This window comes from Onychostruthus taczanowskii, unplaced genomic scaffold (assembly GCF_017590055.1).
Source record: "Onychostruthus taczanowskii isolate IOZ18803 unplaced genomic scaffold, ASM1759005v1 scaffold2, whole genome shotgun sequence".
Taxonomy (NCBI): Eukaryota; Metazoa; Chordata; class Aves; order Passeriformes; family Passeridae; genus Onychostruthus; species Onychostruthus taczanowskii.
This window is the reverse complement of record NW_024499239.1, coordinates 27,549,012-27,561,796: the sequence shown is the minus strand read 5'-3', so window position 1 is coordinate 27,561,796 and position 12,785 is coordinate 27,549,012. Positions and strand designations below refer to the sequence as shown.

At 49.1% G+C, this 12,785-nt stretch overlaps 1 protein-coding gene across 2 annotated transcripts; it reads left to right on the top strand.

The window, feature by feature from the left end:
- Positions 1-3,360: 3,360 nt before the first annotated feature.
- On the top strand, positions 3,361-11,397 carry PANK2 (pantothenate kinase 2). 2 transcript variants are annotated; one of them, XM_041402637.1, is made up of 7 exons: positions 3,379-3,637; positions 4,770-5,023; positions 5,967-6,143; positions 6,383-6,506; positions 8,050-8,175; positions 8,823-9,064; positions 10,835-11,397. In XM_041402637.1, exons 1-6 carry the CDS (start codon positions 3,530-3,532, stop codon positions 8,871-8,873), a joined length of 840 nt encoding a protein of 279 aa, XP_041258571.1. In that variant the 5' UTR covers positions 3,379-3,529; the 3' UTR covers positions 8,874-9,064; positions 10,835-11,397. The 2 variants fall into 2 exon arrangements, with proteins under 2 accessions (XP_041258572.1, XP_041258571.1); XM_041402638.1 differs by lacking the exon at positions 10,835-11,397 and having other exon boundaries at positions 3,361-3,494; positions 8,823-9,889.
- The last annotated feature ends 1,388 nt before the right edge of the window (positions 11,398-12,785 follow it).

The window sequence follows — 12,785 nt, the reverse complement described above, 5'->3', positions numbered from 1 at the left end:
AGTTCTCAGACATGGAAGAGCTGCCATTGCCCTGCGTGTTCCTGTAAGTCTCAGGAAAAAATGCCCAGTTCTTCATGTCCTTGGAATAGTTTCCTCCTCTTGTTTGTGTGCCATTCCCCTTTCCTACAAAAAAAGGGTTTCTAGGGAAGTTTTGTCCCTGGAAAGGATTGGGTTCTCCAACAGGTGTTACTGCATAGGGAATCCTTCACAGCCTGGGAAATAAGTACTTAATTTTGAGCTCACATGATTCTTCCTTGGATTCTTAACCTGTGGCTGGGATGTATATAATGAGGGCTCCATAATTAACAATCATTTAGGGTAAGATAATTACCTTAATAGTCTGTCTTTTTGAATTTATCCCTGGTGACTTCGGGAAGGTACAGCTGAGCTGCTGGCAGATGGAGAACACCAGCTGCTCAGTGTGCAGCTTTTCCAGCTGCTGCTGCAGGGAGGTGTGAGCCAGCTCTGGTCGGAAGTTGTGTCCCACCTCAGGGGGTTGGATTTGCTTTTTAGGGCCAGTGCTGAGTGGTGATAGTGACCCCTGAGCCCAGCCTGGCTGCAGTTACTCCCAGCTCTGCTGGCATCATTGCTGTTTTCCTGTTCCTGGTGATACAGATAGTGGGTAACTTGTGTGGTTTAACTCCATGCCTAATGTTCTGCCCAAATAAAAACTAAATTTATGTATAATAAAAACCCAAAGATCTTGATGGTACTGGGTTTGGGATGAAATTTCCAAGGAGCTTCTCTGTTTTTTATGACCAAGTAAGCTGCCTAAACTGATGGACCCAGTTGGTGTTTCCCTGAAATCTGGAAGGTTTATGTCGCTGAGTGTAGGAGTTTGTGAGCTTCACTAACAACTTTAAAACAAATATGTTCTTTACTGAAGCTGTGCATGTGCTGCCAGCTGAGTGCTGGGAAGTGGCAGCCTGTTAGCCTGTGATGGAGCAGCCCCTGTGGCATTTTCAGGCATGTGGCTTCAGAGCACCGTGGGTTTGGATGTTTGTCTTTCCTGCTGCACATCTGAGGCCATCTCCGAGTTCCCAGCCTCTGCTCTCTCCCCATTTTTACCCCTGTGTAGCCTGGCAGAGGGAATGGGAGGGAAGATTGTTGTCTAAATGCAGCGGTGGGGATGCTTTGAAAAAAAACCCAGTGGATTTCAGAATGCAAAAATCAAATGGCATGTTCTGACAGGAACAAATACATCCCAGAAATCATAGAATCATGGAATGGTTTGGGTGGGATGGGACCTTACAGACCTTCTGCTTCCAGTCCCCCTGCCTTGGATACAGGGACACGTCCCACTATCCCAGGTGGCTCCAAGCCCTGTCCAGCCTGGCCTTGGGCACTTCCAGGGATCCAGGGGCAGCCACAGCTTCTTTGGGCAGCTGTGCCAGGGCTTGCCCACCCTCACAGGGAACAATTTCTTCTTACTGTGTGAATGTCTCCTTGTAGTTTAAAACCTTTCCCCTTTGTCTTACCACTGTCTGCCTGTGTAAAAGTCCTTGGATTGCTCCTGCTCCCTCTCTCTGTTGAGCTGCCATTCAGATTCTTTCCCTTTCATTCATGAAAAGTTATTTTTGTGTCTGTTCTTGTTTGAAGTAAATGCCTCTGAAATGGAGAGTGATTGGGGTTTGGATGCGTCTCCGAAAATAGAGCTTGCATCTTCTTTCAAGATTTCCTTTGGTGATGGTTGGGGGTGGCCTCTGTGGAAATACATAAAAATAACTTGGTGGATTAAAAATACTGTGGGGAGCTGCTGGTGCCAGGAGCCAGAAAGCTTTGGAAGGGCCTGTACAGCCACCAGATAAATCTGCCTAGGAGAGAATGTGTCCTCCAACTTGTCAGGCTGCTGCCTGTGCAAAGATTGTTCCCTGGAGAGCCTGGCACGAAGCGTTCTTGCTCCAAAGGGAGAGGAGTGAGGGCTTCTCCAAGTTCTACCCTTATCTGTTTGCAGATAAGGAATTTTGCTAAAACCCAAGATCCTGTTTTCCAAAGGAACTTGGGTAACATCTATGCTGGAACATGTCCAGAGAAGGGAACAGAGCTGGGAAAGGATCTGGAACCCCAGGAGTGGCTGAGGGAGCTGGAAAGGGGCTCAGCCTGGAGAAAAGGAGGCTCAGGGGGGACCTTGTGGCTCTGCACAGCTCCTGACAGGAGGGGACAGCCAGGGGGGTCGGGCTGTGCTCCAGGGAACAGGGACAGGAGGAGAGGGAACGGCCTCAGGATGGACCAGGGGAGGTCTAGATTGGATATTTGGGAAAGTTTCCACCCCAAAAGAGTGGTCAAGCATTGGCACAACTGCCTGGGACAGTGGTGGAGTCCCCATCCCTGGAGGGATTTAACAGCCGTGTGGATGTGGCACTTGGGGACATGATCAGTGGTGGCCTTGGCTGTGCTGGGTTAATGGTTGGGATTGTGGAGGTCTTTTCCAATGTTTATGATTCCATTATTCAGGTTTATTTTCTAAAAGTTCCTTTTTTCCTTGTGGAAGCTACAATAAGGATTGAATCCTGCTCCCATAAGCCCTTCCATGTGGCTACATTTTTCCCTTTGCTCTGGATCCTGTGCATCTCGTTAGCTCCAGCCTCTCATTTAGCTCATTAATAACGATATTAATCTGTTCCACTTCCCAGCTCTAATCGCAGATTCCATCAGATCAGGGGTTTCTCTTGATCTTTTCCAAGAAGCTCATTATCTAACACAGCTGTAAATGTTGCTGGGCCTGACACTGATGCATATTTTGTACCATGGGGGAATTTGACTAATAAAATAATCCAATTAGACATTTGTTTTTGTCTCCCTGCGGCATCTTCGATTACTCGTCTACCTCGGCTCTGTGTTGTAATTAGGGAACGTTTGTACATCCCTTTGATGTAAAAGCACTGGTGTTACCCGTGGCTCTGGCTCTGGTTCAGAACTTGGGTAAAGGAATAGCTGGGGATTAAACCTGCAGCAGGATCTGGCAGGGCTGGGGGAGCTGTCAGACCTGTGGGGAGGGATGTCAGTGTTTGAGTGTTGTACAGCAAATATTGGAACATGAGGGATCTCTGAACAGGAGCTGTGCTCACGTTGGAGCAGTCTCTTGTCAAAGACAGCATTCCTGAGAATGGAGAGACCACATGGGTCCTCAGAGAACTGCATTAATTAATTCAGTGAAAACTGTTTTCATAGAATCACAGGGTGGTTTGGGTGGGAAGGGACCTTAAAGACCATCAAGTCCAAAGGTGCTCGTGCTATGGCTGTGCCATACCCTGTCTCATTTACTCTCTCTCTTCTCTCTCCAGTCTTCCCCTGGTTTGGCTTGGACATAGGAGGCACCTTGGTCAAACTGGTTTATTTTGAACCCAAGGACATCACGGCCGAAGAGGAAGAGGAAGAAGTGGAAAACCTCAAAAGCATCCGCAAATACCTGACGTCAAACGTAGCCTATGGCTCCACAGGCATTCGGGATGTGCACCTTGAGCTCAAGGACCTTACCCTGTGTGGACGTAAAGGCAATCTGCACTTTATACGCTTTCCTACCCATGACATGCCTGCTTTTATCCAAATGGGAAGCGAAAAGCACTTCTCGAGCCTCCACACTACCTTATGTGCCACGGGAGGTGGAGCGTACAAATTTGAGCAGGACTTTCTCACAGTAGGCATTTTTGGCTTCTATACCATTAGGATTTGGTAGTGACGTTGCTTTGAAAGCTTAAAGCTGGAAACTTTTCTCTGCACGCTCTAAAATTTCTCTAAATCTGTGTTTTGATGCTGTCTCTAACTCCTGGTAAACTTGGCATGTGGAGTCAAGTTGGCATCTCCAAATTAAAGCACTTCCTGCCCTGAATGTAACTCTAAAATTGTTCACTAATGGTCTTTCTTACACATCTTTCTCTCTATTTTTAATCTCTTCTTGTGCTAATCTCAGTCTTTTTGGTGGTTGTTTTTTTTTTTTTTTTTTTTACTCATTGCTATCTTTCTCCTGCTTTATTTTCTTCCTTTGCTCGCCTGGTTTCATTTCTAACACCTGTGTGAATGAGCTGGTTGAGGTTCAGGCATATTTGGTGGTAAATGTAACTGTCAGGAAGTTCACAGTTGGGGTTGGACATCATCATGTGGCTTCATTCTAAGTGGGATTCTTGTTCATGGTGAAAATTGTGTGATAAATATTTGTTTAGTCAGGGCTTGGAAAAATGCAAATAAAGAGCCTTTTAGAGAATCATTAAGGGTGAAAAGCCTTCTAAGATCATCCAATCCAGCGCTGCCAAGGCCACCACTGACCCATGTTCCCAAGTGCCACATCCACATGGTATTTAAATCCCTCCAGGGATGGGGATTCTACCACTGTCCTGGGCAACACAATATTTCTGTTTTCCTAATACCCAATTTTAGTCAAGGCAGTGACATGAGGGGAAAACGATTTTATAACTTCCTTGCTTTTTTTTGATGCTCTTTTGGATGGGTTTTGTGGGATATTTTGATCAAACAATGCAAATTTTCCTGGCTTTTCACAGCAGTGCCTCAGCATCAGGGCCTAAATCAGGGCTGTGGGAATTCTCTCAGTGTCCATCTGTGGATCCAGATTGTTTTCCCCTGTTCCTCACCTGAGAGCTGCTGTACTTAGGAGTCCCTGTGCTCTGCTGTGATCCATTCTCCCTCAGCCTCTGCAGGGAGCATGGACATAGCTGGACTGAGCTGGCAGTGAATGCATTTTTCCAACCCTGAGCATAATAAATACTTCAAATCCCTGGCTAATCTTCAATATTCCTCTTTTTTCTTCCCACCAGATGGGTGACCTTGAGCTTTGTAAGCTCGATGAGCTGGACTGCCTTGTGAAAGGAGTGCTGTACATTGATTCTGTGGGCTTCAATGGACACTCAGAGTGTTACTATTTTGAGAACCCCACGGATGCTGAGAGGTGCCAGAAGCTCCCATTCAACCTGGAGAATCCCTACCCTCTCCTCCTGGTGAACATTGGCTCAGGGGTCAGCATTTTGGCTGTCTATTCCAAAGACAACTACAAACGGGTAACAGGCACCAGGTGAGTGCTGGGGGGTAAAGGGACTTGGGCTTTAGGGTCTGGAGCACATTCCTGCTTTGTAAATGGCATTTTCAGGGACAAGCTGCAGTAAAGGTGGTGAGGGAAATGACCAAGCTCCTGCTCTTACTGTAGTTACTCCCTGCCAACAAAGATCCCTTCTGGAAAAGGGGATGTGGATTTCATGGTTTGGTGTCTTTACTGCAGCCAGTCTCCATCAAAGCTGGTGTTACAGTTGCTCTGCTGCAGGACTTTAAGGGCTTTATTTATTTCTTTTATGAGATCACATAGTTTGGGTTTGTTTACAACTCTTAGCTTTGATCCAAAAAGTCGAGATTCCCGTCCTGACTTCCAGAAGTTGCTAGATTTTGGTGGAAGGGATCATGGCATAGCAGTCATTCCCCAGTTGCTGCCCATCTTGAAGATGTGGCTTTTGTGTCCTGGCAGAGCCATAGAGTTCTGTGGCTTTAAGCTTTCCTGGATTCCCTGAAAGGCAATAGGAGTATTGATCATGACAATAATTTAAAATTCCCTCAGTACAGTTCTTACTCTTACTAGACATTATTCGTGGCATCTATGTGCTGTAAAGTGAACAAAACAGGGTTTTCCCCCCAACTTTTGGATATCTGCCCTGACACTCCAGTTATCTCTCAGAACTCACATTTATTTACAGATTAACATCTCTGGATGCTGGGCAGAAGGTGGACAGTGTAACATAAAAAATGGAGGTCTCATTTTTTACAAAATTTCTCATTTCTCACAGTGCAGAAGGCTGGGAGGGATTCCTTACAGCCTCTAGGTAACGTGAGAGGAACAGACTTTAAGGAAAATGCTGCCTTTCCATGGTTTTCCCTAAAAAAAGAGGTCAGGAATGGGGTGACCTGAGCGAACCGGGATGCAGAGCTGAACAATCTGAGCTTTCATTTTCATTTTGCTTTACTTGCAGCCTTGGAGGGGGAACCTTCTTTGGCCTCTGCTGCCTTCTGACGGGCTGCTCCACGTTTGAGGAGGCCCTGGAGATGGCATCCCACGGGGACAGCACCAAGGTGGACAAACTGGTGAGGGACATCTACGGAGGAGACTACGAGCGCTTCGGGCTGCCAGGCTGGGCTGTGGCATCCAGGTAATTCCCTGCCTGGGTCTCATGTTGGTTTTGTTTCCCCTGGAGATCCTGCAAGGATGAAAAACTGGATTTAGGTGCCTTAGGAGAGCAACCATTCCTAAGAGATCTAAGTTGTGGATAGCAATGATTTTTGAGGTTAGAAATCAGTCCTTCAAGATGAATCACTTGGGTTAAATTAGCAGTTCCCATTTTCTCCTGGAATTCTGATGGGGCCTATAACCCCAAAACTGTCTTTACAGCTTTGGAAACATGATGAGCAAAGAGAAGAGGGAATCTGTCAGCAAGGAGGACCTGGCCAAGGCCACTTTAATCACCATCACCAACAACATTGGCTCCATAGCACGGATGTGTGCCCTTAACGAGGTATTTTGGGAATCTCTTCTCTTGCTCCCTGCCTGGAACATCACCTGTGTGCTGCTGCCTGCTTGAGGAATGTGCCTCTCTTTGGGAACAGCTCTGGGAAGCAGTGGGAGAGGAGGAAAGGAGGGATAGAGGGTGTAGAGGCTGGATATCTTCTCCTGTGCTGTTTTTATGAGTTGCTCTGGATTTTTTGGCCAAGCCCCACCACTGCCACAGCCATTGCTGCATCTCTGTGCTTTCAGCTTCTTTACAGTGCTGCCTTGTTGCATTCATGTCAAGCAGCATTGTACAGGGCTATGAAAGAGCAGAGACATGCTCTGCCCTCCATCCTGAGCCTGCTTCCACGGGATGGGCTGATGGAATCCAGCATCCTCCTGATTCCTCTGCTCTGCAGCCAAAATGAGGCAAGACATGTCCTGAACAGCCTTGCTCATAAATATATCTGCTAATTCCTTGGTCTGGAGCTCAGCTGAATGAAAAGAGCATCCTGAATAGTTCAGGGGAGGTGTTAATCAGTGTGGGGAGGGAGGGAAAATCCATAGAAGGATATGAGTGCAGGAGCAGGTGAGACTTGATCTGATTCCTCAGAAAGAGGAGGAACTCAATTGATTTCATGTTGGAGAACAACAAAGCTTCCAAGCTTGGATCAGAACTATTTTGGGATGGAAAAGTAAGGCTGGAGGTCTGGTTTAAATCCAAAATAATCACTGCTTGGTTGGTATTTTTCTTTCTTTAAAAATTGTGTTGGTTATGGGCTCCTAATCAGTTTTCCCCCCCAGTTTAACAGTAAAATCACTCAGCTATTTCATGATGAATCAAAGGCCAGAGCTGGGAGGAGGGGAGGCAGGTGGCACTTGATGATCAGTGTTCCCAGGCAATGTAAGGATTTTGTAGGAAAATCAGCTGTTCTATCCAAATTCCTGAGTTAGAAAGGCTGTAGTTTGGCCTGGGAATTTCTGGGAGAGTCTGAGGAGAAGGGTGGCTTAAAATGGCCTGGTCCTTCTTTCTGATGAAATTGTGTGTGGTGTTCTGCACATCCTGCCAGACACTTTCAGCAGGAAATTAATTCATAGAATTTCAGAGCCCTTTAGGTTGGTGAAGTCCTTTAAGATCATCCAGTCCAGCCATTCCCCCAGTACTGCCACCACTGACCATGTCCCCAAATGCCACATCCACATGGCTGTTAAATCCCTCCAGGAATGGGGACTCCACCACTGCCCCAGGCAGCCAGTTCCAATGCTTGACCACTCTTTTGGGGTGGAAACTTTCCCAATATCCAATCTAAACCTCCCCTGGCCCAGCCTGAGGCCATTCCCTCTCCTCCTGTCCCTGTTCCCTGGAGCACAGCCCGACCCCCCCGGCTGTCCCCTCCTGTCAGGAGTTGTGCAGAGCCACAAGGTCCCCCCTGAGCCTCCTTTTCTCCAGGCTGAGCCCCTTTCCCAGCTCCTGGTGCTCCAGACACTTCCCCACATGGGGTTTTTATCATTGCAAACAGAAAATAGAATTTAGCCTTAATATTCCTTTTTTTTCCCCTTAACACTTGCAGAACATCAACCGTGTGGTGTTCGTGGGCAACTTCCTTCGGATCAACACCATCTCCATGAGGCTCCTGGCCTATGCCCTGGACTACTGGTCAAAGGGACAGTTAAAAGCACTTTTCTTGGAACATGAGGTAAAATTCCTTTTTAAAATTTGTCTTATGGCAAAAATACTAATCTTTGGAGTGCTCTGGAAAGAGCCACATGGAGCTGTTGGGTGCACACAGTTCAGGAGGAGCTCAGGGCTTTGCTGCCACAGTTTTATTTTATTTTGTTTTATTTTCTGTTTTATCATGTACCTCCCTGTAGCTGTATCTTTCTCCTCTCCTTTATATGTTGTTAAAATTACTCTGTGTCTGTAATAGCCTGGAGAAGGGAAGGATCCAGGGAGACTTTCCAGTGCCTACAGGAGCTCGAATAGAGCTGGAGAGAGGACCTGGACAAGGGTCTGGAGTGACAGGACACAGGGAATGGCTTCCCACTGCCAGAGGGCTGGGTTAGATGGGATATTGGGAAGGAATTGTTCCCTGTGAGGGTGATGAGGCCCTGGAATGGGTTTCTCAGAGAAGCTATGGCTGCCCCTGGATCCCTGGAAGTGCCCAAGGCCAGGTTGGACACCTGGGCTAGTGGGAGGTGTCCCTGTCCATGGCAGGGGGTGGCACTGGATATCTTGAAGGTCCTTTCCAACCCCAGCCATTCCCTGATTCTGTGGGCATTGCTGTTCCTGTGTCAGGAAACGCATTCCATGGATTTTCACTGCATGTCCCCATCTGCTCCTCAGGGTTACTTCGGCGCAGTCGGTGCTCTCCTGGGACTCCTGGACTCAGCCTGACTCCCTGCAGGATCTGTGTTGGACCTATGGATTCAGGGCACTCCCTGGGCCACTGATCCTGTGCTTTGGGGGTCACTGAGCCCTTGTTTCGTGTCACAGCCCCCTCTGAGACTTGCACTGTGGTGGCCTGAGGGGACAGCGTGGGGATGGGTGTCTGGAGGAGCTGAAGTCCATCCAGGATTACAGTGCAGGTTTGTTCCAAAGGATGTGATTGGAATACACTGGCTGCATGTGGGGGTGTATGGGAAGGTCTGGGGGGCATTTCAGCCACATGAACTTGCCCTTTTTAGGGGAATTTTTGTAGTTTTACTCCATGTTTAATGACGGTGACAAAGCAGAGCCAGCGGCGCTCTGCTCCTTCCATTGGGATTCCTTGGAGTGCCAAGTGCCCAGGTCAGTTCTATGTTCACAATCAGAGATTCTCCACGTGCAGGAAAATGGTGTAGGAAAGGGGAAGAGCATCAGCACAGCCCTGGTGTGTGTAACTAACTCCACATGGCTCACTGGATCCACACTGGGACACAGCTGTGCTGCCAGCCAGGCTTCATCTATCCCTGTTCCACATGTCCTTGTCTCTGTCCCAGGGATGGGAGGTACAGCAGAGCTGAGGTCTGTGCCTCAGGGTGAGTCCCACTGCAGCCTCCAGCCCTCCTCAGCTCCTTTGGGATGGTGTCAGGGGTGTCAGTCAGCCTCCAGCCTTGAGTTCTGAATTTGAGGGTGGAATAGGGATATTCATTGTTTGTTTCTCTGTTACCAAACTCCACCAAAGAGACACTTCCTTCAGTCACACTTAGATCTCTGTAATACTCCATGTTACATTTTTCATGGCTGCACTCCTGTCGTTTTGGGGGAATTCTCCCCTTTCCATGCATGCTGTACTCCCTGTTTTCCCTGTGCATGCTGCCACACAGCCTGTGAGCAGGATACTGCGGTGTGGAGCCCCTGTGGAAGTTGCCCCCTGGGAATGGGGGCTTGGAATGGATCCTGCACACTCAATAAATGCTCTCTAAAAGCAACAAGGTATCTGCACCTTCCCTTGGGATGGGAGCCCATGGAGACACAGCTTTGGAAGTGCTCTGGCTTCCCAGCAGGGAGCTCTGTGGAGCACGGGGAAAGCTGTTCAGATCCTTCAGGTCATGGTGTCAGGGTTTATCCCAGGATATCAGAATGACCATCACCCTGACCCCAACACACCCTTCCAGTCCTGGTTTCTTCCCAAAGAAACCAATTTCCAATTTTTTGGAATTTTTTTCCAATTGGAATTTTTTCCAGTTCCAATTTTTCTCCGATTCCCTTGTGAGCCTGGCTGGAAGTGCTGGACTGCCCCAAGCTCTTCCCTGCCTTGTGAATCCCACCCAGCTCTGCCTGTTGCTGTATCCTGGCATCTGAGCACTCCAAGGTGGATTCCCTGTGTGGCACCTCCCTCTGAAAAGGGAGGAAACCACAGATTCAGAGGGTGATTGCTTTGCTGGGGAGATCTGTGTTTGTCTCTAAACTTGGCTGACTGTGAGCTGGGATTCTGGACACAGCCAGGGATTTGATCACAGTAAAATCAGGGAAAAGAGCACAGGGCTCATGTGGGAGGTGATCTGTGCTGGCTGGGGAGGAAGATGTTTGTTTTTCCTGCAGCCTTACATGAGTTCCATTTGTGTCCTGCTGAGTGTTCCACAAGGTGGTGCTGGACAGGTGAGGGCTGGAGCAGGATCAAACAGCTCAGGGAATGGTTTGGGTGGGAAGGGACCTCAAAGCCTCTCTGATTCCAGGGACATTTCCCAGGCCCAGGCTTCTCTAAGCCCTGTCCAGCCTGGCCTTGGGCACTTGCAGGGATCCAGGGGCAGCCACAGCTTCTCTGGGCACCCTGTTTGGGATCAGCTGAATGCAAGTTCTCATTTATTCTTCAACTCCTTGTGAAATCACACAAAGGTTCCCAAACTCTCCATTAAAAACATCTCCATTTCCAGAGTGCTGACTGAAGGGTTTCTAGACTCACCACCCAAAATTTAACACACGTGTACCTGGCTGGCTTTTCACCCACCCTCACGGCCAAAACTCATGGAAAAAGCACAGAAACTTTGGCTTTTTGGAATGTCTGTGTGCCTGGGACCCGTGTGGCTCCTTGATGCAACAGGTCAGTGATAGACTGGGCTGGGGAGGGTGTGGGAATCCTTGAGATCCACAGGAAAAAGCCTGGCTTTTATTAAGCACAGCAGCCTTGGGAGCAGAGGCCACCTTGCCATGGTTCTGCTGTGGAGAGCTGGGAAATCTCTGCAGGGCTGGGAATTGCCAGCAGCAATCCCAGAGCCTGATCCACCCCAGGCCCTGGGCTCAGCATCCTGCAGCTTTTCCCCTTCCTCACTCTGCACATGAGCGTGTGTAACTCCTTTTTCTCTGGATTTTGGAATAGCTCCAGCACGGTCTGATCCCAGCACCAAACTTCCTGGCTTATTGTCTATTCCTTTTTTGTAAACTGCTTGATTTTTTTCTTCTTGTATAAAATATTAGGGTTTTTTTTATATGCTTCAAACCCTTTGTTTGCTTTCTGTCTCGTTCTCGGAGCTCCTGCACAGTGGGATGGATGTTGGTGGGAATGAGCAGGAATGTGCTGGGGGAATTGAGGTTGACCCCACTTGGTTTTTAGCTTCCTGAAAATAATTGTTGGCAAGCCTTGATCCTGCATGTTTCAGGCTCCGGGAATCAGCTGTATTTCAAAACATTTTAAAGAGGAAAAAAAATAATGTAAAGAGCATTAATGATTCTGGGGAAATTGCAGCAGTTTTGGCTTTGATGAAAAACTTCATTACTGATCCTTAATAGAACGGGATTGGTGGGGAGCGTACAGCATCAATCCAGAGCAGGAGCTGTGGGGTGGAAACACCAAAAATAACTTTTTGAGCAGCTCTGTGGGAGATCCAGACTTTATCCCAGCAGGGGGAAGTCACCCAGCCAGCTCATCGTCCCAAAAATGGCTGTGGATCCTTCTGGAGAAGGTGAACAGAGCATTGAGGGAATGCCTTCCCACTGCCAGAGGGCAGGGTTGGGTGGGATAGTGGGAAGGAATTGTGCCCTGTGAGGGTGGGGGGGCCTGGAATGGATTTCCCGGAGAAGCTGTGGCTGCCCCTGGATCCCTGGAAGTGTCCAAGGCCAGGCTGGACGGGGCTTGGAGCCACCTGGGCTAGTGGGAGGTGTCCCTGGGATGGGATTTAAGGTTCCTGCTCATCCGAAGCATTCCATGGGTTGGGCGGTGTCCCGGTGGATCCGGCACTAGAGGGCAGCAGCCCCGCAGGCAGGGATGGGACAGGGACAGCAGGACGGGACCCGGGAGAGTCCCGCCAGCCCCTGCACAGCGGGTCCTGCAGGGACCCCACCCTGGGGGATCCCGGCTCAGCCACCCCCACGGGCACAGCCCAAGGGGCCTTCGGCACCCGCCCGCTCACGCCGCGAGGAAGAGGAGGAGTGGAACCAAGCGAGCAGGACACGGGGCTGGGAGCTGCAGCCCGGAGATCCCGCAGCGCCGAGCCGGGAGATGAACCCTGCCCATCCCCAGGTCGGCATCGGGGGCTTGGGCCGGGAAGGGTGGTGGGAGGAAAAGCCTCTCCCTAAGGGATGCTGTCCCCATGGGCTCTGCTCTGGGACAGGGATGCTGGAATGCTGTAAGGGGACATGGACAATGTGACCCCAACCCCAAACCCGCCCCTCTTCCAGCCCTGTGGTCCCTCCCTGCTGGGGACACCCCCAGGGTGACAGGGAACAAGGGAGGGGGGACAGACCCCCGGCAAACACACCCCCGCTTCCAAAACCTGCTTTTATTTACATTTCAAGTCAAATCACATGCAACTCTTGGTTGTTTTTGTTTTTTTTTTCTTTCCTGTTTTTTCCTTAAGAAGAGTGATTAGCAAAAAAGACGCATTATTA

What these genes read in the sequence shown, in the direction of transcription:
- PANK2 (XM_041402637.1), top strand. Translation starts at nt 3,530, where the DNA reads ATGCCTGCTTTTATCCAAATGGGAAGCGAAAAGCACTTCTCGAGCCTC. An exon ending in GGATGTGTGCCCTTAACGAG is followed by an intron (nt 6,507 to 8,049) that starts GTATTTTGGGAA and finishes TAACACTTGCAG; the next exon opens with AACATCAACCGTGTGGTGTT. An exon ending in CACTTTTCTTGGAACATGAG is followed by an intron (nt 8,176 to 8,822) that starts GTAAAATTCCTT and finishes TCTGCTCCTCAG; the next exon opens with GGTTACTTCGGCGCAGTCGG.